This window comes from Aotus nancymaae, unplaced genomic scaffold (assembly GCF_030222135.1).
Source record: "Aotus nancymaae isolate 86718 unplaced genomic scaffold, 86718_ANA_hifiasm-v0.15.2.pri h1tg000006l, whole genome shotgun sequence".
In the NCBI taxonomy this organism is placed as follows: domain Eukaryota; kingdom Metazoa; phylum Chordata; class Mammalia; order Primates; family Aotidae; genus Aotus; species Aotus nancymaae.
Window position 1 is genome coordinate 15,264,966 of NW_026988417.1, and position 21,913 is coordinate 15,286,878.

The 21,913-nt window shown below is 43.5% G+C and overlaps 1 protein-coding gene and 1 non-coding gene across 9 annotated transcripts in view; both read right to left on the reverse strand.

The window, feature by feature from the left end:
• PROM1 (prominin 1) overlaps positions 1-21,913 on the reverse strand; it is a 106,512-nt gene that overhangs the window by 24,785 nt on the left and 59,814 nt on the right. For all 8 annotated transcript variants that reach the window (XM_064365832.1, XM_064365811.1, XM_064365824.1 and 5 more), the window contains 7 exons: positions 20,708-20,925; positions 18,122-18,196; positions 14,981-15,044; positions 10,929-11,088; positions 8,520-8,672; positions 1,836-1,959; positions 166-269 (listed from right to left, as the gene is read on the reverse strand). In XM_064365832.1, coding sequence (XP_064221902.1) covers positions 166-269; positions 1,836-1,959; positions 8,520-8,672; positions 10,929-11,088; positions 14,981-15,044; positions 18,122-18,196; positions 20,708-20,925 — 898 coding nt within the window. The remainder of the gene's footprint in view (positions 1-165; positions 270-1,835; positions 1,960-8,519; positions 8,673-10,928; positions 11,089-14,980; positions 15,045-18,121; positions 18,197-20,707; positions 20,926-21,913) is intronic.
• On the reverse strand, positions 10,655-10,766 carry LOC135272048 (U6 spliceosomal RNA). The gene has a single exon (XR_010340159.1). It is a non-coding gene; the product is annotated as a U6 spliceosomal RNA (small nuclear RNA).

Below are 21,913 nucleotides of genomic sequence, written 5' to 3' on the forward strand. Positions count from 1 at the left end.
ATCTTTTGGTCTAATTTCTACTGTGCCTTTAAAATACTACAGAATAGCTTATCTCTGAAACTGGAAAGTCATATAATTAAGATTTAAAAACACTTCAAATGCAAAATTCTCATTCTGGAAAAAGAATATTTTAAGTAGCAAAACGTATACTGCATATATTGATACCTGTAAACTTGTTCAAAAGTGAGCTTTATCTTTGATTTATTAAATAGCTTTCCAGAGAGATAGTATTCCCAGTCTTCATTTAGTAAGCGGGGTGTGTCCAAAACCTAGAACACATTAGGAAGTATTTTCAAAAAATCAGGTTTACACTAACATACATACTAATATAATAAAACAAATATTCTGTTGAATATATTTTTGAAATTTTTCATAACATTATTTTTCTGGCTGATTTCTAGCTTGTAACTAGAAAATAATAGTATAATTGGAATAAATCAATTGACCACTGGGTAGCATCAATCAGAATTATTAAAATTACTTTTTTTGAGACCTCTTTTTTTTTTTTTCTATTTTGAGACAGAGTCTCAGTCTGTCACCCAGGCTGCAGTGCAGTGGTGCAATCTCGGCTCACTGCAACCTCCGCCTCCCAGGTTCAAATGATTCTCCTGCCTCAGCCTCCTGAATAGCTGGGACAGCAGACACGAACCACCACTGCCCAGCTAATTTTTGTATTTTTAGTAGCAACAAGGTTTCACCATGTTGGCCAGGCTGGTCTTGAATTCCTGACCTCAGGTGACCCACCTGCCTCAGCATCCCAAAGTGCTGGGATTACAGGTGTGAGCCACCCCACCTGATTGAGAACTCTTTATCTTAATAAAACACATTAGAAATAGAAGCAGAATAGACCATCTGATTCAGAATAGCTTATATACAGCTATGAAGTGGTGTACCCAGTACTGCGCTATTTCTCTCTCTGGACAAAATATATTAAAATTCACACACTCTCTGCCTCTGCACCATACATATTTAAGATGGGCAAATTAGTGCATGATTGTGTATGCGCTTGAGCAGTAGAAATGGTTTTGAAATATCCCCTACTTAAGAACAATTATCTTCGAATGATTCAACACTCTACAGGAGACAACGATGCCTGGCTTGATTTGTATCTTTTATCGAAAAGCCAGATGGAGATCATTTGACCCGCTGGTGCTCTCAATATAATCTCTCTTGATGAATGAAATAACTAAGATACCGTCACAACAGTATTCACCTGATTTCATAACAGATTTTCGGTGGAAAAATGTTTATACAATGAAAGAGTGAAATAGAAACACATTTTAAAAATCAGAATCTGGAGAAAAAACATGGAAAAGCCAAAATTAGAAGCCAGACACTTAGAACAAAATTTCCTCATTAATGAAGAAAGCAAAACTGCTAACTGCCCCCCAGCCCTGCCCCGCTGCCCCCAGAATCTTCGGGAGTCAGACGAAAGGGAGAAAGCGAAGCCTGAATTCGTTTCCTGGCGGCCTCACTGGATGTCTGCCGGGTCAGCCTCTGCCACGAGTCATGCACTTATCTGGCTCTTTCCCTTCAAATTTAGGGCTCATCTGTGTGGACACCTCTGTCACCTGAGAATCTCCCGGGCTGTGTAGGAGGAACCTAGGACCTCATCTTCTGATGTTCTCAGCCACATTTAAAAACTACTGCTGAGGAAAATTCTATTTTCCCCAAATACTGCAATCCACATTGATGGGCAGGACTTAACCTATGGCCCTGATTTCACTCATGAAATCTTAAGTGCTTACATGTTTGCACTTACATATCACACGAGATATGGAGAAATCCAAGTTTCTGTTCAAGTCCTTTCATAATAGGTAGAAAATCATAATTACCCGGAATAATTCCTTGCTCATGTAAGGTTCACAGATCAATTTTTCCACATTTGCACCAAAGACAAAGGTAAGAACCACAATGATCATCAATATCCAGGAAAAGAGGAAACTTAATCCAACTCCACTGGAAAAAAAATATAAATAAAGTTAGTAATTCAACAAAGAATGATTCAGTATTACCTATGGGTACTCACTAAATGTACCGATACTCTATAGAGTCTTCACTGTTATTGAGGCGAAACGGATCAGCCCACCTAGGAGTGACACAGGGCCTGGGGACCTGGAACGGGCAGCTCCAGGGCAGGCGGGAGTGCACTATATAGGGGCCTGGGGCCTGGGGATGAGCAGCTGCAGGGCAGGTGGGGTGCACGGGATAGAAGCCTGGGGACCTGGGGACGGGCAGCTCCAGGGCAGGTGGGAGTGTATTGTATAGTATCCTGGGGACCTGGCAACGAGCAGCTCCAGGGCAAGCAGGGGTGTAGTGTATAGGGGCCTGGGGACCTGGCAATGAGCAGCTCTAGGGCAAGCAGGGGTGTACTGTATAGGGGCCTGGGGACCTGGGAACGGGCAGTTCCAGGGCAGGTGGGGCTGTATTGTATAGGATCCTGGGGACCTGGCAATGAGCAGCTCCAGGGCAAGCAGGGGTGTAGTGTATAGGGGCCTGGGGACCTGGGGACGGGCAGCTCCAGGGCAGGTGGGGTTGTATTGTATAGGATCCTGGGGACCTGGGGACGGGCAGCTCCAGGGCAGGTGGGGGTGACTGTATAGAGCCTGGGGACCTGGGGATGGGCAGCTCCAGGGCAGGTGGGGGTGTATTGTATAGCAGCCTGGGGACCTGGGGACGGGCAGCTCCAGGGCAGGTGGGGGTGTACTGTATAGCAGCCTGGGGACCTGGGGACGGGCAGCTCCAGGGCAGGTGGGGGTGACTGTATAGAGCCTGGGGACCTATGAGGGGTGGCCAATAAGGGTCTGAAAGCACAGGAGGACCGCAACCCGACTTCTCTCTGAACAAGAGCACTCTTGGTACAGTGTAAAGGACTGGACAGGTGCCAGCATGGATGGGACATCATTCAGGAGGCTGTTATCATGGCCCACGAGGGTGGCCTGAGGGGGCAGGAGTGGTGGAGAGTTGGTGGATGACAATGATGTAATACAGGAGGCACAGGAGGCATAAAATAGGAGGCAGCAGGGCTGGGGAAGCCCTGGACACGAGACGTAGAGGCAAGGAAGGACTCCAAGGGCAATGCCAGGGACCATCGATGCTCTGGAAGAAAGATAAGATGGGCTGGATGTTTGTCTTGTTGCCAGAGAGACACCGAGTGGAAAGACTGTGTAGGAGTCAGTATGTTTGAAGCTCAGATATCTGCGTTTTGGGTGTACATTAGGGAGCCAGCAGCTTAGCCATGATCATTTATCCCCAGGGCTGGCTTGGAGAAAGAAGCAGCCTAGGGCTGGGTCTGGAGGATTTCAACATTTACAAAGACAGATGGTGGAAGGGGGACCAGCAAACAAGACCAAGATGATGAGGCAGAGAAGTAGGAAGGCAGCCATGTGAGTGTGATGCCACCTAGGGGACAAAAGGAGTGTTTGCAGGAGGAGGGAGTGGTCCGCTCTCACCAGCCAACGTGCTGTCTACATTGTACAGAGAGTCACTGCCAACTTAAAACAAGTGCAGTGATGGGGGGCGGGGAGGGACCAAACTGGAGTGGACTGGGAAGTCAGCAGGAGAGGAGGGACAGGCAGCAAGCGCAGATCACTCCTCTGAGGGAGCTGGTGTGGGGGAAAGGAGAGCTACAGGGGAGAGGCAGTGTGGGCAAAGGGTTTCTGCTTTTATTTTTAATGGAAGAGAACAGAGCATCATTAAGTGTTGAGTGAAAGTCAAGGAGAGAGGAAGAGAATAAAGACATGGAAAAGAAAGGGGATGATCCATTTTATTCTCAGAATCAGGGGAAGGAATGGGATTGCGAATATAGCTGGCAGGATGAGCCTGAGAGAGGAGGCATCCCTATGCTCCTGGCACTGCAGAGAAGTGGCGGATGTGCTTGAGAGCAGGTGTGTTTGGAAGTTTGGCGATGGGAAGTTGCAGGATGGCGTCTATTTTCTCTGAGAAGAAGGGGGTGAAGTCATCTGCTAAGAGAGGGGTGAATTAGAGGAAGATGGATGTATCAGAGTGAAAAGACTGTTGCAGAAAAGTGTGGGGGCTGTCAAAAAAAGAGAAAGGGAAGGAAGAAAACGAAAGAAAGAAAAGATTTGTCAGACTATGGCAGGTCCATCTGAGACAGGAGAGCCTAAGGTTGTAGGGATACCCGATGTAGCTGCTGGGTAACTTTTCTCGGCAGTGCTCAGCTGTCCAGGTGTAGACACAGAGAGAGAACAAACTCTTAAATCAATCTAGGTGCAGTTGCCAAATCAAAGACCCTCACTGATGCACACTAGGAAGGAGCCCCAGAAGGGTGTGGGCTTATGTTCGCAATCACCACAGGGTCCCCTCTTAAGAGCATGATTCTCCCCGGCTGCAGACACCAAAGTCAATTACAGTATTTGCACAGCTCACTAAAATAAATAGCAAGTAAAGTTCACTGGAAAGGCCTAGGTCAGCCTGACCTCCTCTGACCTACCAGCCTCCTGAGTCTGGGAGAGCACAAAGAAGTGAGCGAGGGCCACGCCAGGGTCCCTGTCTGAGCATGTGTGTCTGTGTGTTGGACTTAAACAACTCAGAACAACCAAGTCAGCTGTCTAAAAAGAGCACAGTGACTCTTACTCTAAATCGCATACAGTTAACATCTCCAGGCTTTATTTTTGAAATAATACACATTCCCAGATCAGGGGTAGGGAAACCACTGCCCAAGGTCTGTTTTTCTAAGGTTAGTGAGATGATGGCTAATGTGTACTGAAAACATGGAAAAGGAAGCAGAGGAGGAGGAGAATAAGAATAGGATGAAAGAGCGAAGGAAGGTGAAAAAGAACAAGAAGATGTGACAAAGACTGTATGTGGCCGGGAGAACCTAAAATATTTCTTACTTGGCCCTTCTTGGGAAAAGCTTTCTGACTACCCCCGATTTGCATAGTTAGGATAATATACACATCATTTTCTGACCCCTTTCCAAATGCATTATCTTAGAAACTTCTGTCAACAAATCAGGATAGTCACCTAGTTAACACTTCAGGGGCATGTGATCTTCCACGCATGGATGTGTCATAACTTACTTGCCCACTCCTCTACAGCTGGACATGTGGGCCGTTTCCAGTGCTTCACTAACCAATACTGCAAAAACACTTCCCTGTTCATGATGCTTCCTTCATAGTTTGGTCTAATTCCTTCACCTATATTCTCCCAAAAATGGAAATTATTGGGCAAAGAGCACTATTGTCTTTTACAGCCCTTGCTATATGGCCTGACAAACTGCTTTCTGTAACCTCAGAAACTGCCACCAGCCATAGGAATGTGCCCAGTTTGTGATACCTGTGGCTGCTCTTGGCATTGCTGTCAATATCTAAAATGGAAAGTTTTATAATGGGCTTCAAAACATGAGATGCTTGTGCCTTTGTTAGATCCACTTATTTCTGGGAAAGCCTCCTACACCCCCCTGCAATAGATAATACATTCACCACTGCATCCTATTCAGCTGCTAAATTGCTCCTGGGGTCAGGGGTAGTGGCTCACAACTGTAATCCCAACACATTGGGAGGCTGAGGCCGGAGGATCTCTTGAGACCAGGAATTCAAGACCAGTCTAGGCAGCAAAGCAACACTGTCTCTACAAAAATAAAATAAAAGTAAAATGCTTCTGGGACCCTCTGAAGATACAAGATCAGAGCAGAGCCAGGGCTCTCTGACTTGCTTCCTTCCAGATCTTTCACTGACATCCTTTTGGGAGACAAGAATTCCTGCTTGGTTTTGAAACAGACGATGCTCTTGATTGGATGGTGTCACCATTTTTAAAGAGCAGGTGGTGTTTTGGTTGCAGCAAAACTACATATACTCTTTCTGGTTTCTACAAGCAAGTAAACAGTTTTAAAAAAAGAAACTGCATTCTTCTAATTAGTCTGATTAGACAGATGACGCTCATACCATCTCCCTCTTTTGCAATTATCCAGTTGCTTACCAGATACCTCAAGAAGTAGAGAATTCTGCCAAGCACAGCAAAGCGCCGTGCTGACTGGTGGCATTCAACAATAAAGAAATCATAGCCACCCTAAGTCTGCAGACTCCCTGAAATGAACCTAACACCATCTGACAGTCACCAGCCTTTCTCCTGCTACTGAGATGAATCCTATGGCCTCCACAACATAGGCTTCCATATCTATAGAATTAGTATATCTAAACTAAGGTAGCTTTTAGTCTCCATCAATTTCTTGATAATTTCTATGTTTTTTTTTCTTTCTTTGAAGGTGGATATCACATTTTTTGGTTGTATCCCTTTAAAAAGTGTGAATAAAATTTTGATGGGTACACCATTTTTCAGAGCAATTTACCCTTCAAGTAGTTAAAAAAAGATGGAAATATATGTATATATATACACACACCACCAAAACACTGACAAATAGCCAAGTATCCAGGTTGTTAAATTTGTAACATTAAACTTAAAATTAATTAAACATTAAAAGTAATGGCAAAAATAGCAATTGCTTTTGCACTGAACTAATCATTTTTTTGTTTAATGTATTTTCGTGTATCTGTGTACATTTGAACAAAAAGGCAAGACAAATTCAGTTTTCCTTGCTGATGTGATTTCTTATTTTTTTTCCTCCCTGTCCAGAGGTCCTTGCAGCTCTTCCTTCCTTCCTTCCTTCCTTCCTTCCTTCCTTCCTTCCTTCCTTCCTTCCTCCCTCCCTCCCTCCCTCCCTTCCTTCCTTCCTTCTCTCTTTCTCTTTCTTTCTTTCTCTTGTTCTTTTTTTTGGACAGAGTCTCACTTTGTTGCCCAGGCTGTAGTACAGCTGGCACGATGCTCACTGCAACCTCTGCGTCCCGGGTTCAAGTGATTCTCGTGTGTCAGCCTCCCAAATAGCTGGGATTACAGGCATGCACCACCATGCCTGGCTAACTTTTGTATTTTTAGTAGAGATGGGTTTTCGCCATGTTGGCCAGGCTGGTCTCGAACTCCTCGCCTCAAGTGATCTGCCTGCCTCAGCCTCCCAAAGTGCTGGGATTACAGGTGTGAGCCACTGCACCCAGCCAAATATAATTCCTTAAGTTTTGGCCTGTGAGCATCTAGGCTTCTCCATGTGTGGATTTCTTTGTCCAAGTCATTAGCTCTAAGGTTATTTTAAGACTCTTGTTAATAAAGATCTATACCATACTGGAGCCTAACTATTTCAGGAAAAGGACTTAGAATCATAGCTTATAAGAAGCTTCAGTTATTGTTCCAGTGACCCAAAGTTTTGTCGTGTGTGTGTGTGTGTGTGTGTGTGTGTGTGTGAAAATTTGGTTTGAAGACCTGAAGTCTTAAAAAGCAAATTAATCAAATTAAGGCACACCATCTGCTCTCCAGCCCGCTCACTGGCAGCCCCATGCTAGTGACTTCAGTGGATAAATGAGAGAACGTGACTCAGGATTTGGTTCTTCACTCACCAAAGGAATTGCTTCAAACCTTAACCACCGCCCTCGAGCCCCATCACACTCCCTACTGCTGATTCTTCATGATCTTATCAAAAAGAGAATATTGACTTAGAACCCACACAGCTTCCTCTCTGCGGAGCATTCAAAGCCAGTACACTACATCCTAGCTGACATTTCTGGCTCCGGCTTCTGTTGCACCTGGCTCATGACTGCGATACTTTGTCATACCCACAGAGTCAAGGTTTTTGCAAACACACGAACTTGGAGGTGAATGTCTTTAAAGCAGGGACAGTTGCTCCAGTCTTCGGCTGCAGGCTTACCTCTCCCTGCTACCTCGCACCTGTTCTCATGCCTAATCTAGGCTACTTGTCTAAATCCTAAGAGTTCTGGCTTGCCTTAGTTCTAAATCAAGTTTCTAGAATTTCGAGGAAGCAATATTGATGTCCCATAGGAGGTTGGCTCAGCCTCTGGTAAGTGAATGAATGAACGAATAAAAAGAAGGAACAATAGAAATCAAGAAAGCAAGCCTAGCTGCTTTTCTTTTTTTTTTTTTGAGACAGAGTCTCACACTGTCGCCTGGGCTGGAGTGCAGTGGCGCAATCTCGGTTCACTGCAGCCTCCGCCTCCTGGGTTCAAGCAATTCTCTGCGCCAGTCTCCCGAGTAGCTAGGATTACAGATGCCTGCCACCATGCCAGGCTAATGTTTGTATTTTTAGTAGAGACAGCATTTCACCATCTTGGCCAGGTTGGTCTTGAACTCCTGACTTCGTGATCTACCCACCTCAGCCTCCCAAAGTGCTGGGATTACAGGCATGAGCCACTGTGCCTGGCCACCTAGCTGCTTTTAAAAGGAGCCTACCATATACAAACAGTGTGCATAAGCTGGTCTATCAAAATGCAATTAATTTAGTGTTTTTATTTTTATTTTTTTACTTTTTATGCTTGATGAAAATACCCAAATCAAGGAAGGTCCAATCACAGCAAGATCTTTCCTCTTTGTGACCTGGGAGCTGGAATCCCATGCAAGTGGCCCAGAGGACACCCAGTTCATGTAACACCAGAATCAGCACCCAGTCTCTCTCCTGCATTCCCACCCCCACGTGACAGAGAGGAGCAGGCACTCACACCATGAGGAAGACGCCCCCGGTGTTGGAGACACAGCCTCGGGTGGTTGGGGTGGCATGCCTGTCATAGCCGCACACACCACACAGTAAGCCCAGGTAGTAAAAAATCACGATGAGGGTCAGCAGAGAGCAGATGACCAGACCACCCAGCCACCTGGAGAGGCAAGCACAATGTTAGCAGACATGACACAGGTGACGCCACTCTAACACAAAAGCTGCTGGACTAAGGCTGGAGCCGATGAGTTATTCTTGACCTTCTAAAATCAGAGTCTTCTATCAATTCCTCAGAGGGCAATAATGTTGGGTGAAAACATTCCCTCCCACCCCTAGTCCTCCAATTCAACCAACCAAGAAACGTTTATTTTGATCCCAGGTTTGCACTGTTCTCGGCGGTCATGGTCAGTGTTCTGCTTCCTTCCTTTGCCTTGACTCCTACAGGTGTCACACAGGGTTCATAAGCATGGCTCACCGAGCTTCTCCAAGGCTACTGATGAAAACATGCTTAAGATTTTCACGTTCTTTTAAGGTTTCTGATGTTCTAAGTGCCTTTTACAATCTCGATGGCATATGGCTAGATCATTATTAGACTACAGATAAAGAAACATTGGACTATTTTCCCTGGCCTTTTTCCAAAATATTTTGTGGTTGCAGAAATCTTTGGGGCCACTGTGTTCTTTACTGAACCAGATTACGCGGCAGATGCATGGTGTGTTTAGAATTTTATGAGCATCCTAAATCAAATGCCTGCAGAATGCAAATCTCAATTTCATAATGGTCCTGCGAAACATCTTAGGATAATGGATCCTCAATTAGGTCTTACTGGCATTCCCGGAAGGTACAACAGCCTTTCCCAGCAGCGAGAGGCATTCAAGGGTGGTAATGCTTCCCAACATTTAAGACACTAAGAAACCAAGAATTTACTTCTGCTTGGTGCCTCTTGACAAAAGTCGCCACTGAAGCTTTTCATTCAATTAAGAGCAATCTCAGTAATTATAGTAATAACACAGGCAGCGTTCCAGACACTGAGGGCACAAAATTAAATAAGCCATGGAGTCTGGCCTCAGGAAACTTTTAGAGTTAAAGAACCATCTGCTTAGTTCAGTTTCTTTTTAAGATAAGCTCATGGGGTCAGGGCAGGGGGAAAAGGAAGGGAGATGGATGGCAGTCAGGTAGACAGGTAATGGTATATTTTCTTCCCGTTTGTGAAGCTCTGATGTCTAATGAGATTGTAAGCTCACTGAGAAAGGGCCTGCCCTCGGTTTGTCTCCTGAGACTTGCTCGGGTGGCCTAGTCCCAAAAGGGAATCATGGCAGGTGCCCCCTGGAGCTTGCTGTTTGTGGGGCAATGACAAAAAGCAGAGCTTGATGGAGCTTCAAAACCCACCTCTGCCATATGCTAGCTGGCCTTAAGGAAGTCTCTTCACTTCCCCGAGCCTATCTCCTTGTCGATAAAATAGGGTTATAAATGGAACACAACCCAGGAGAATTTTGTGAGCATTAAAAGAAATGTTGTGCAGAACGTGCTTTGTGGGAACACTGAAACTGACACTGAAACTGTCCCTTAAATGGTAGCAATTGCTATTATCTTACTTATCTTGTGGTCTTGTATAAGAAATAATCTACATGAGAACGAGTCTCTGGGCTCCCCATGGGCTTGGGAGTTAAGAAGGGTTTAGTGACAGGTCATGGAGTTGAGCAATTCAGAGAGAGAAGTGCATCTTACATAACAGATGATCCTCTAAATTTCTCCAAGTCCCTCCCTCCCCAGGGCTCTGGCTGGGATGTCCACCACCCTCACCCAGGGCCACACCCCACCACTCACATTTTCTAATGGAACAACCAGTGGGTACCACAGCCACTCGCCTAAGCTCTGGGAGCAATTCACTGGTTTCAAGGAACAGCTAAAAAAAGGATGTTGCTTCTTTTGGTTGGTTGGTAAGAACCAACCTCTGCATATTTATTTTATAAACCAATGTGAAAACAATATTTTCCAAATGTCCTTCTTGATTACTTTTAAGCTTTAAAATCTCATTACGTGTCTGGTTTGATAATTATAACTAATATTCTAGAAACCACTGACATCAAAGTTATAAATTATCAAATATTTGACTCACAAAGGTCCAGTCTTCAACTTAAAAAGAAGGTGGAATGCTTTACAAATTTTCATATCATCTGAACACAGGAGTCATGCTAAACTTCTCTGTATTTTTCCAATTTTAGTATATGTGCTGTCTGGTCTGAGCAAGCACTTCAACTTTTTTAATGAACATAAACTGGGGTTAACACATATCAGGTCATGGCCTCTTGTACAATTTGCTCTCATAAGATTATCTGGATGCCAATGTCAGATTTTTATCTTGTTCTCTATAGAGTTCACTCTCGTAGTTCACCAGCTCCAAGGAGACACTCACCAGTATGAATCATACTCTTCCAATGTGGGTAAATGCCTTTGCATGTAACTTTCGGTGTTATTAAGGTAACCAGAGAATTCTGAGAGTATATCCTGAATAGGAAGACGCTGAGTTACATTGTTGATATCTGAACCAATGGAATTCAAGACCCTTTTGATACCTGAAAACAAAGATACCTTTGTTATGCATTTGCAAACATGGAGGAAATGGAAACTTTGTTTTGGAACCAAACAGAAAAGCCTGAACCACTTTTAATTTTTTCCATGTTATGTATGTGTTTAAAATATGGTAAGATTTTACAACAAGCACGAACATAGCCAAGACCACCGAAAAACAATTACTTAACAAAACAGCAAGCTGTGAGCGCTGACTTTAATGAGATGGTGCTGAAGTCAAGCCAGTTTCCTTCTTCTCCTTACTTTATTTAAAGTAGATCAAGTGATTAAAATGTACGGTGTGCAGACTATGTGCCAGGCACTTTTATAAACAGTAACTCATTTATTCTACTGAGGTAGATATTCTCATTCCTCATTTTACTAACAGTAAAGCTGAGGCTCACAGAGATTCAATTAATTGCCCATGAGTCTTTTTAAAAAGGCTCTGGTAATGGGATTGAAACTCAGGTATCTCTGACTCTAAAGCCCCTGTTACATGCTTTTGAGAAAATAAATAATAATTCCTCTATCTAAGAAGTGATATTCAGGGCTGGGCACAATGGCTCACGCCTGTAATCCCAGCACTTTGGGAGTCCAAAGTGGGAGGATCACCTGAGGTCAGAAGTTCAAGACCAGCCTGACTAATATGGCAAAACCCCATCTCTTCTAACAATACAAAAATTAGTCGGGTGTGGTGGCGCAAGGCTGTAACTCTAGCTACTCAGGAGGCTAAGGCATGAGAACCCCATCAACCCAGGAGGCGGAGGTTGCAGTGAGCTGAAATTGTGCCATTGTACTCTAGCCCGGGCAACACAGCAAGACTCCCTCTCAAAAACAAAACAAAAAAATGCATTCAGGAACAGAGTAATTCTCCAGGCCCACTAAAAAATAAAACAAACAAACAAAAAACCCAAGTGAATCTGTGTGATATTTTTGTTAAAATTCTACCTGAACAGATACAAATTGAGACTTCTTAGGAAGTACGTCTGTGTCTTTTCTATGTAAAAACCAATAGTAGTCTCAGTGGTCAGTTTCTTTTGCTATCAGTCCTAATTTCTCAGACAGGAGTTAAGTTCAAAGAAAACCAGTTTTCTGGAAAGTATCCATCACAACAGTTCCTAAAAATCAAACTCACCTGGGGTGTAGGATTTCACCTGAACCAATGCTCACACGAGTTCTGAAGCTGGCTTTATCCAAGTGATTCTTTTTTTTTCCAAGCGATTCTTGATACAGACATACTAAGAACACACTAATCAGTTAAAAGTCCACTGATCCTGCAAGAGAGGTAAATCTCTTTGCAGCAGCAGAGAGAAGATTAGCAGCTCTCGAAATATTATCCTGATGCTCCCAGTGAACTTCAGGTAGAGGGTAGAGATGGTAGCTTGGTCCAAAATGTAATCACATAAAAATGGCAGGAAACTTTTTGTTTTCTTTTTGAGACAGGATCTCACTGTATTGCCCAGGCTGGAGTGCAGTGGCACGATCATGGCTCACTGCAGCCTCAACCTCCTGGGCTCAGTGATCCTCCCACCTCAGCCTCCCAAGTAGCTGGGTCTACAGGTGTGCACCACCATGCTTAGCTAATGTTTTATGATTTTATTTTTTGTAGATATGGGGAGATGGAATCTCACCACGTTGCCCAGGCTGGTCTTGAGCTCCTGGGCTCAAGTGATCCTCCCGCCTCAGCATCCCAAAGTGCTGGGATTATAGGAGTCAGCCACCACACCCAGCCCTGGAAACTCCTTAAAGTTTGTTTTTCGCATAGCTGTGACATCTAGAGATCAAAGACACAGAAGGGAGCAACAGAGTGTCAGGTGTTTGGATGTGACTCATCAAGAAAGGACTGTTACTCCAGAGGGGCTCACTGCCTTCTCCAAATGGCTCATGTGAAAACACCTGAGGATCCTTGGCCAAAATGACTCAGTGGGTCTCTTGGTTACTTCTGAGATTTTGAGAGATTGGGAATGTAGCCTTCCCATCTTCTAGGAGCAGCTCGTAGGGCCCAGGCCTGCTTCTCAGCCTGGCTTGCCCTCACGCACGACATGACTCTGAGACCTTGCTGCTCTGGCGACTCTCTATGTGGCTGGTGCCCTCCCTCGGCATCTACCCTCTTCAAGCCTCTCTCCATGTCCCCTTTTCCAGGCAGCCTCCCACTAGCATCTCCTCACCTCGTTTCCCTGGCACATACCTGATCACGGTGCCAGGGTGTGACAATGCGCTTGTGTGCACATGGCTGGCTAAAGGACAGACAGAACTCACACCTTATGCATATCATAGCCCAGTGCCTCGCAGAGCCTGGCACACAGTCAGTGCTAAATAATTTGTTCAGGTTGGGATGAGACAACCTAAATACGAGAGCTAAGGACATGAAACTAAACTCCTGCTATCCAGGCTGACAGAGCGGCACTGGCCCGGTCCTAGGAAAATGCTGGCTTGTGCTCAAGCATGACCCCATGCACCATGGGCTGCACTCACATGTGCACCACACTTTGCTGCGTCAGACTTACAAGGAAGGGCTGCACGTATGGGCAGGAGAGGTCCAGAGAGGGGAAACCGAAAATTAAACACAGACATTAGTGAGCAGGTGGCTGTCAGATGTATAGCATGCATCAGCCTTCAGACGTTAGCACACGGAAGTCCGAATCCTGTTCTTAGTATCTTAATATTTTTAAGTAGACTCTTACATTAAACAAAAGGAAACCCGCAAAACATCTAAAGAGTTATGTAGCAGGATAAAACACTTTTTTTACTCAAACTCTTCATAGGTCAGAAAATAACCAAATATATCTAACATAATATTTTAAAACCACTTACCAGATAAAAAGCAACACTAAAATGATTTTTACAAAGAAATAAATGATAGCCTTACACAGCTTCAGAGATTTCTTTTTTCTTTTCTTTTCTTTCTTTCCTTCTTTTTTTTTTTTTTTTTTTGAGAGGGAGTCTGGCTCTGTCACCCAGCCTGGAGTACAATTCAGTGCCGTGATCTCAGCTCACTGCAACCTCCACCTCCTGGGTTCAAGCAATTCTCTGCCTCAGTCTCCCAAGTAGCTGGGGTTACAGGCATGCACCACCACGCCTGGCTAATTTTTGTATTTTTAGTAAAAACAGGGTTTCGCCATGTTGGCCAGCCTGGTCTCGAACTCCTGACATCAAGTGACCTACCTGACTTGGCCTCCCAAAGTGCTGGGATTACAGGCGTGAGGCACTGCGCCCAGCCCAGAGATTTCTTCTCCAAGCAAATAACCCAGGTTGTCTCCATTCTTGCACAAAGAACTGCTTCCACTGCATTCTCTCCCACTGCATGTTCACCCCAAACCCTATAACCTGAATGCAGCACGATTCAGTAATCTGAGCAGAGTCCTCTCCACGTTGATTCTGTCTCTCCAAAATTGTAAGCAACCTTAGGAGCCTAAAATACTATTACATCAGCATCAGTAGACAGATTAAAATCTTCCAATAGACAAAATAAGTCTTTTTGCACCGTATTCCTTTAAAAAGTTTGATTTTAAGTTTGTCTAGAAAATACAATAATCTACAGTTTTTTCTTCAGTGAAAATCAGAATGAGTTTCCAAACTGTGGCTGCCATAGGATCTGAAGGCACACACTCTGGGGACCTGGAGCACATCGTGGTCCTCAACCACGTGGCAGCTGCCGGCGGGGCTGGATGATGATCATCAGTGTTCAGTAACAGGTTTGTTCTTGTTTTTAAATCAATGTCACTGAACGAAGTGACGTGATTCTAAAGCTCTGATATTCATTTAGTTTTGATGGTTTTAATGAGAAACTGTTTTTTTTTTTAAAGGAAAAGACCAATGCAGTACTTGGTAATACATTTCTCCACACTGACCTTCCAATCAGAGAGACACAAAATCACCTCAGACTGTGAATCTCACCTGCTACGACAGACGTGGTTTGGCTTTGTACTCTGTCAGGTATATCATTAAGGGATTGATAGTCCTGAAAAAGATTTTGAAATAAATGAACGTATACAGAAAGTTGAAGACTAGTTGACTAGTCACTCATTTTGCAGCTTGGTATGAGCAGAGAAGTGAAATAAAAATACAACATTCATCCTAAGGCTGAAATGATCATTATATGGCCATCAAGAGCCTAAAAGAATCCCCTTTAGAGAACATAGTCTTTAAATTATATTAAAGATCATGTTAGCAGTTATTCACATAGAGCGGCCCCATAATTTTAAAATCAGCATATTTACACAGAGGATGAGAACTATGATGGGTACATACATCTATACCAGTGGTTCTCAGCTGGGAGAAATTTTGTTCTCAACTGGGGTGTGTTTGGCAAAGTCTAAACACATTTTGGTTATCACAGTTGTGGGGTGCTGCTGGCGCTGTGTGGGTGGAGAACAAGGATGCTAACGAATACCCTACCACGCACAGGGGAGCCCCCACCACTAAGAGGCATGCAAGGTGTCAGCAGTGCTGAGGTTAAGAGACCCTGATCAGTACAATATGCCACATGAAGACAGAAAGTGAATTTCTAAAAACAGAATCTTAGTTTCTAATTAAATATAAAATTAGAGGCCAGGCACGGTGGCTCACGCCTGTAATCCCAGCACATTGGGAGGCCGAGGTGGGCGGATCACCTGAGTTGTGAGTTCAAGACCAGCCTGACCAACACGGAGAAACCCCGTCTCTACTAAAAAATACAAAAATTAGCCAGTGGTGCATGTCTGTAATACCAGCTACTCGGGAGGCTGAGGCAGGAGAATCACTTGAACCCAGGAGGCAGAGGTTGTGGTGAGCCAAGGTCGCACAATTGCACTGGGCAACAAGAGTGAAACTCCATCTCAAAAAATAGTAATAATAATAATTAGAGATATCATTGAATAGAAAAAAAAATTATGTACCAAAACACAGTTTACAGTGGATACAAATTGTGGTGAGGATAAAACAAAAACAAAAAACAACAGTGACAAGCAATAGGGCTTTGGGACTAAACTTATGAGAGGGAAATATCATTATTTCCAAAGAATTCAACTAAATATCTAGCCTTCCCTCTGGAAGAGGTTTAGTGGGTGTTTCTTCACTGTCTGCTGGTGTACTTAGCCGTCTGCCAGGGAAAAGTAAAGCACTTTCAACCTTCATAAGATTTATGGCACCAGTCAGTTTCCACCTTAGCCTAGCTACATCGGATGTCACAAAACGAACATCCATGACTCCTGTCTCCTCCAAGGAGGCTAAGCTACTCAGCATACCAACGCTTGTGTTGGTTTTCTGTGTTCCTGACTCCTTGACATTCATCTGTGTCTGGACTTGCAGATGTCATGGGGGATTTCGCAGCTGGAAGGTGTCTTACAGATCTCCTGGTTCAAGGCCTTCATTTAACAAATGAAGTCACACCAGAGTGCACAGATCAAGAAATTCTGAGTAACTTGTTTATGGGGCCACTTACTTTGTCAGTAAGTAAGTGTCTAGTAAACACAAGTAGTAGATAACTGTTTTACCCATTTATACTGAAGGTTGCAAATTTTTTTTGTGAAAAATCAGAACCTGGCGATGACGTTGGGCAGTGGGATATAAATAACTCCCACAGCTTAGCGTTCCAATAATGGAACAGTAGGCATAAATGGGTTAATAGAGATTTGAGATTTTTTTACATCCATGCTAAAAGACAGAGTAAAAAATAAAACTATTCTCCCCTTTTCCCATAGGCCCTGGCACTCTACTGAATCATAAGCTATAAAGAAATAATTATTGCATACTCAGTATCTATTGGTTGAATAAACAGCAACATTTGGTAAGCTACTAGGGAAGTCAGGGTATTCCAGACCAACGCTGTCCCTGCCTTTGGGGGGTTTACAGTCTAGGGATGGGAAAGGAGATATCGAAGAAATAATTACAGTTATGAGGAACTTAACAGAGAATATTTCCAATGCTGTAAGAATGTATTTAAAAGGGTTTGACCTAGTCAAGAACCCCAGGAAAGCCCTATTAAGAAGGTAACATGTGGACTGGGTGCAGTGGCTCAAGCCTGTCATCCCAGCACTTTGGGAGGCTGAGGTGGGTGCATCACCTGAGATCAGGAGTTTGAGACCAGCCTGGTCAACATGGCAAAACCCCACCTCTACTAAAAATACAAAAATTAGCTCGGTGTGGTGGCGGTCACCTGTAATCCTAGCTACTTGGGAGGCTGAGACATGAGAATCACTTGAACCCAGGAGGCAGAGGTTGCAGTGAGCCAAGATCATGCCACTGCACTCCAGCCTAGGCAACAGAGCAAGATTCTGTCTAAAAAAAAAAAAAAGGAGAAGGAGGTGATATATGAAGCTTAAAAAACTAAGTAGCAGCCAGGTGCAGTGACTCATGCCTATAATTCCAGCACTTTAGAAGGCCAAGGTGGGCAGATCACTTGAAGTCAGGAGTTCGAGACCAGCCTAGCCAACATGGTGAAACCCTGTCTCCACTGAAAATACAAAACTTAGCCAGGCATGATGGTGCACACCTGTAATCCCAGTTACTTGAGAGGCTGAGGCAGGAGAATCACTTGAACCCAGGAGGCAGAGGTTGCAGTGAGCTGAGATTGCAACAGAGCAAGATTCCCTCTCAAAACAAAACACACAAAAGGAAGTATCTAGGCTACTAGGAGGGAGGAAAGACGAGACTGCCAAGCAGAGGAGAGAGCATGTGCAAATGGGTGAAAGTGGGAAAGAATGAAAAGAAAACCAGCATAGCTGACCCACTGGCAGAGGGGGACAGCATCTCATATTAGAATCAGTGTGGGGTTCAGCATCACACCCACTACATTCTGAGGCTTAGGAAAGCAGAGGTCATGTTCTTCTTGATCTCTCCTGGTCTTAGCATGGCTCTTTACACATAATAGGTGCTTAACAAAAATTCTGGGAACTGGAATGATAAACACAGTTGCCTGGAAGGTCATAACTATCACCCTTCTTACCAACCCTTCTCTAGAATTTCACTGCTTTTTTGCTGTTTCCTATTTTCTTAAGTACTAGTCCACCCTTTAAAATGATATAAAATCAGTGATTGTATTTATTCCAAATAACATACCTGTTGGACCAGGCCATCCAAATCTGTTCTAAGAACGTTATTCACGTTATTAAGTTCTGCATCCACAAGAGGAAGCTGAAAATTTATGAAACAAAATAGAAGATGAGGTTGTTACCTCAAAACAATTCCTCATGAAGAAAGAAGTCACTGTATATCCAAGTCCCAAAGCGTCTGTACTACAGGGTAAAGTCGCAGTTTGTATTTATTTTTCCCAAATAATACTCTATTATTGGCCACGTGTGGTGGTGGATGCCTGTAATTTTCTTCTGTTTCAGTATACATTTTCTTCTATTTCAGTGTACATGGTTAATAGACTAGGCATATCATTTAAAACATTTTTTAATTCTTAAAAATAATACTCTATTATTTGGCAAAAACACAGCTCAGACCCTCCTTGGCAAGCACTACTTTTTTGATGTCTGGAGGTCTCTTGCTATAATCAGCTAAAAAAATGAGGCAAAGAAGCTGAGTATGGCGGCTTATGCCTGTAATCTTAGCACTTTGGGAGGCCTAGGCAGGTGGATCACGAGGTCAGGAGTTCGAAACCAGCCCGGGCAATATGGTGAAACCCTGTCTCTACTAAAAAATACAAAACTTAGCCAGGTGTAGTGGCATGTGCCTGTAGCCAGCTACTTGGGAGGCTGAGGCAGAAGAATCACTTGAATCCGGGAGGCGGAGGTTGCAGTGAGCCAAGATTGTGCCACTGCACTCCAGCCTAGGCAACAAAGCGAGAATGTCTCAAAAAAGAAAAAAAAAAAAAGGCAAAGAAACTTAACACAGATGTAATATATAGGACCTTACAATTTCAAATACTAAAGGCAGTTCAACAAAATTGTAAAAAATCTTTTTAAAGACACTTTTAAAATCAATGTAGTCAGTGTTTACACTGGTGAGTAATCTGGAATAGTTTTTCCACTTGCAGCATTATACATGGATTTGAAGTGCTCTAACTCTTACCAATACTGGAACAAATTTCATATGCCTCTGACATGATATCCAAGAACCTAATATCACTACTGTAATATTTCCCTGGCAAATATGAGTAACTTTAATCCCATACTGAAGATCATTCTACAAAATAAATGGCCTGTTCAAAAATGTCTATGTCACAAAACTTTTGAAAAGACACACTCAGAAACTGTTCCAGATTAATGTGAATGAATAGAGACATGACAATAAATGACAATGTTTGATCCTGGGCTGGACCCGGGACTGGGAAAAGAGAAAATAGTTATAAAAGGCGTTTTTAGAAAGATGAACATTTGAGTGGACGCTGTGGGTTAAATGACAGTGTTGGATCAATGTTATATACCCTAATTTTGATCATTATATAATGATTATGTAAAGGTAGGAAGGTCACTGAAATATTTGGGGGTAAAAAGGCATGATGTCTACAACTTATTCACAACTTACCATTTGAGAAAAGAACAAAATGCATATTATTTTACGCATATTAAATGATACGAACAGACAGATAAACTGATAAGATATGATAAAGCAAATGGAGGAAAATGGTGACCCTTGAAGAATGTGGCCAGAGGGTGTGAACAGGGATCCATGCACTCATCTTGCAAGTTTTCCACGTTTGATAGAACATTAAAAATAAAAAGTGCCTCCCAAAAGGATCTATCTCAAACAACTCAGATGCAACTAAGCTCTAAAAAACTCTTCCATCAAAAATGATTACAGTGATATTCAGACACAGATGTTGCATGTGAAATGCTTGAAGAAAAAGGAATAAAATGTAAAAGTGAGAAACAGTATATCTATACTAAAATGTTATTTTATATAAAATGTGAGGTAGCCGTGCACCGTGGCTCATACCTGTAATCCCAGCATTTTGGGGGCTGAGGCAGACAGATCACTTGAGGCCAGGAGTTTGAGACCAGCCTGGCCAACATGGCATAACCCCATCTCTACTAAAAATATGAAAATTAGCCAGGCATGGTGGTGGGTGCCTGTAATCTCAGCTATCAGGAGTAGCTGAGGCAAGAGAATTGCTTGAACTCGAGAGGTTGGAGGTTGCAATGAGCTGAGCATGCCACTGCACTCCAGCCTGGGCAACAGAGTGAGACTTCATCTCAAAAAAACAGTGAGATGGGTATCTAACTAAATAAGTTAGACATCATTAATAGACATGGTCATTTTATCTACATCTCAGAACTTTGTATATTCAAGTTGTTCCAAATTCTTTTTTAAAAATCTTTTCTTTGGGAAAATGGGGGTATTTTCTTCTATTTTAGTGTACATAGTTAACAGACTAAGCATATTATTTAAAATATTTTTTAATTCTTAAATGCCTACATGAATATATCCTGTTTCCTTTTTTCTTTGTAAAGCTAAATTAATTCTGATATGTTTCATTCAATGGCAGAGAACTCCCACGAAGGGGTTCCCTTTTACCCCTTTGCTCCTGCTGTGGTCATTCCAATATGGTGATCAAATGACACAGGAAGGCTGACAGAGGTCAGGGGCTAACTGTTCTTCAAGTCAGGCCACTGTGCACTGGATAGGTCACCAACGCTTAGCCCCCCCGGCAGTCCCCAGCATGCTGCTCTTGACCATGGCACGCTCATGGCTGCTCACCTGCCTCAGTTCAGGGTTGCTATTCAGCTGGTTTAGAGACAGTCTGATGCTGTTGCAGGTTTCACTTGTTGGACGCACAGAGCACAGAGGGTCATTGAGAGAGCCCCGCAGGCTAGTTTTCACGCTGGTCAGACTGCTGCTAAGCTGGGTACTTTGTTGGTGCAAGCTCTTCAAGGTGCTGTTCATGTTCTCCAAGGCCTCTTTGGTCTCTTTGATTGCTGTAGAAACACAGCCCGCTTCAGAACAGACATGCAAGTCCCTTCTCATCTACAAAAGTGTGTCTAAAGGGACTTGGGATGGACTGGTAAATGACTTCAGATGGCAGAAGTGGCACACTGTGAGGGGCAGTCTGGGAGGGGAATACAGGAGCATTGCTAGGCTGTTCTAACAGCTACGCCCACCAGCTCTGCTCTCTCACTTGGAGTCTCTTTCTAACAAGAAGCAGGGGGCAAGAACCAATCTAGGAGTGTGAGGGGACACCTCAATGCAGCAGTAACTGGCCAGCAGTGGCCAGCAAAGTCATCACCACCCAGCCTCAGAGAGGTCAGTCCAAACGAGCCAATCCCAGCAGTTTAAATGCACATCAAAATGGATTACACACTCAGACATATTTTAACTTTGATTATTCTAAGAGTTGAAATCAAAACTAGCATAGTAGTTAAGTGCACGGTTTTAGTTTCAGGCAGGTCTAGGCACGGATCTCAGCTTTGCTATTTGCTGTGTGATTAAAAATAGTCTCCTGATCCGCTCTGAGCCAATTTCCTCATCTTCAAGTTCTGAAACACCACCGTATTCATCATGAAACAAGGGGATTAGATCAATCAGGTGAAAATGCCTCAAAAGCAGTGGTCTATCTGTTTAATTTGGAAGCCCCACCACCTAGGACACATTCTCATACAGATAATCCCCAAATAACCATAGTTCAATTTATAATTTTTCAACTTTATCATAGTGGAAAGCTATATGTATTCAGTTAAAACTGTACTTTGAAGTTTGAATTTCGAACTTTCCCCAGGCTAGTGATATGGGGAAGGATTCTCTCTTACAACGGCAGAAAGCCACAGCTCCGTCAGCCATACAATCAAGAGGGCAAACAAGCCGTATTCTACAGTGTATTAAAAGCATCTTCAACTTATGATGTTTTTAGTTCACCGTGAGTTTATTGGGATGTGACCCCACTGTGTACGTGGAGAGGCATCTGTACTA